General features: G+C 50.0%; 1 protein-coding gene across 1 annotated transcript in view; it reads left to right on the forward strand.

The window, feature by feature from the left end:
- Positions 1-212, forward strand: part of NKX2-1 (NK2 homeobox 1) — a 2,826-nt gene extending 2,614 nt beyond the window's left edge. Inside the window, exon 3 of the mRNA XM_004698944.1 lies at positions 1-212. Within this exon, the coding sequence (XP_004699001.1) occupies positions 1-212 (212 nt within the window).
- Positions 213-1,829: the final 1,617 nt, after the last annotated feature.

Below are 1,829 nucleotides of genomic sequence, written 5' to 3' on the forward strand. Positions count from 1 at the left end.
CGGCCATCTCGGTGGGCAGCGGCGGCCCGGGCTTGGGAGCACACCCGGGCCACCAGCCCAGCAGCGCGGGCCAGAGTCCGGACCTGGCGCACCACGCGGCCAGCCCCGCGGCCCTGCAGGGCCAGGTTTCCAGCCTGTCCCACCTGAACTCCTCGGGCTCGGACTACGGCACCATGTCCTGCTCCACCTTGCTATACGGTCGGACCTGGTGAGGGGCCACGGACCGCCCCAGTCCCGCGAGCCCCGCCTCACCGCTCCCGCCGCCTGCCTCACAGAGGAGCATCCGCCCGCTGCTCCACGCGCTTCGACTTTTCTGAAGGATCTGTCCCCATGTAGACCAAGGGCGGAAAACCCACAAAAGCCAAACTGCTGGGCGTCTTATTTCTTTCTTTCTTCCTTTTAAAAAAATTGTTTTGTTTTGTTTTTAAGAAAATAAAAACAACCATGCGAATCCAATTCTTTAAGGAGTCTTTAAACAGGACACAGAGAACAGCTTTGGGGGGTGTCTCTTAGGTAATTCGCCTGGGTTTCCCACGCCCAGGCGGGGCACAGTTTGGAGAGGGCTCTGCGCCGGCATGGCTTTGGACTTAAAGATCACAAACTTCACTCTGGGTGCACTCCACCAGCAAAGTGGACTCTCTTGTAAATACCAGGATTTCTATCGCAGCGGGGACGGGGTTGGGGAGAGGAAAGACTCTTCGACAGAACTCACTTGTCACTGACACAAAGGAAGAGCCCCCTCCCTGGCGCCCACCGGCCCGCCCAGGCTCGGGCTGGGACTCTGGCCCCAAGGAGAATTGTTTTATGTTTGATGTGAACTTGTAGCTGTAAAACGCTGTCAAAAGTTGGACTAAACGCCTAGTTTTTAGTATTCTGTATATTTTGTTGTAAAAAGAAATCCAGTCCCTGGCCCTAGCCCCTCACATTTTTTTATGGGCATTGACAAATCTGTGTATATTATTTGGCAGTTTGGTATTTACGGCGTCAGTCTTTTTCTGTTGTAACTTATGTAGATATTTGGCTTAAATATAGTTCTTAAGAAGCTTCTAATAAATTATACAAATTAAAAAGATCCTTTTTCTGATTAAAAAGCCTCCTTTGGTTTGGTTTTGATTTGAGTTTACATGACTCTTTTCGTAGTTAAGACGTCTCCTTCCTGGCTAGCTGGAATCAAATTGTTTAGGGACTGAAAGGACCAGGAATCAACTAAGAGGATCAGTTCAGGGGAGACTTGCCCTGTGCAGAGAAGGTATTTGGTTTAGAGAGGTTTGGGTGCTAGGAGTTGTCACCAGAGAGGAGAAAAGATCATTTACATCAGGGGGAAGAGGGAGAGACCAAAGAACAAATTTTCTGAGCCAAGCTTCTGATTTTGCAATCCCAGATGTACCTGCAGTGTGGTCACATACAGCTGAGCGAGCGCATGGCTAAAAACAGTGGGGGCACCTGATCACCCATTTTAAATAAGCCCTAATGAGCTAGATTTTGTTTGTAGAATACAGAACATGTCACCTCTGTAAATCTGGACATCAGATCTTTATTTCTAATCTGCCAGCTAGGTGCGAGGCTGGTTTTATGAGAGTAGCCCCCGGCATCATTAGAGTTGCGTTTTCTGCCTGCTCTAAAAGAGCGGTCTCTGAGGCGTTCAGTGTCCTGGCCTCTCTGGCCACGGGCAGTGTGGAACTGGGTCAGCGACTTGGGGATGCCGGCCAGGACTTTGTGGGTTGGGGGGTGGTTCTTTGTTCCACCTGTTTTCTACTCTGGGTTCAGAACTCTTTGCAGTAATGAATCTTTCTCCTGTCCCTAGGAAAACAAAAATAATTACCCCCCCC

This window comes from Echinops telfairi, unplaced genomic scaffold (genome assembly GCF_000313985.2).
Source record: "Echinops telfairi isolate 266 unplaced genomic scaffold, ASM31398v2 ScPeMD7_18;HRSCAF=68, whole genome shotgun sequence".
Lineage (NCBI taxonomy): Eukaryota > Metazoa > Chordata > Mammalia > Afrosoricida > Tenrecidae > Echinops > Echinops telfairi.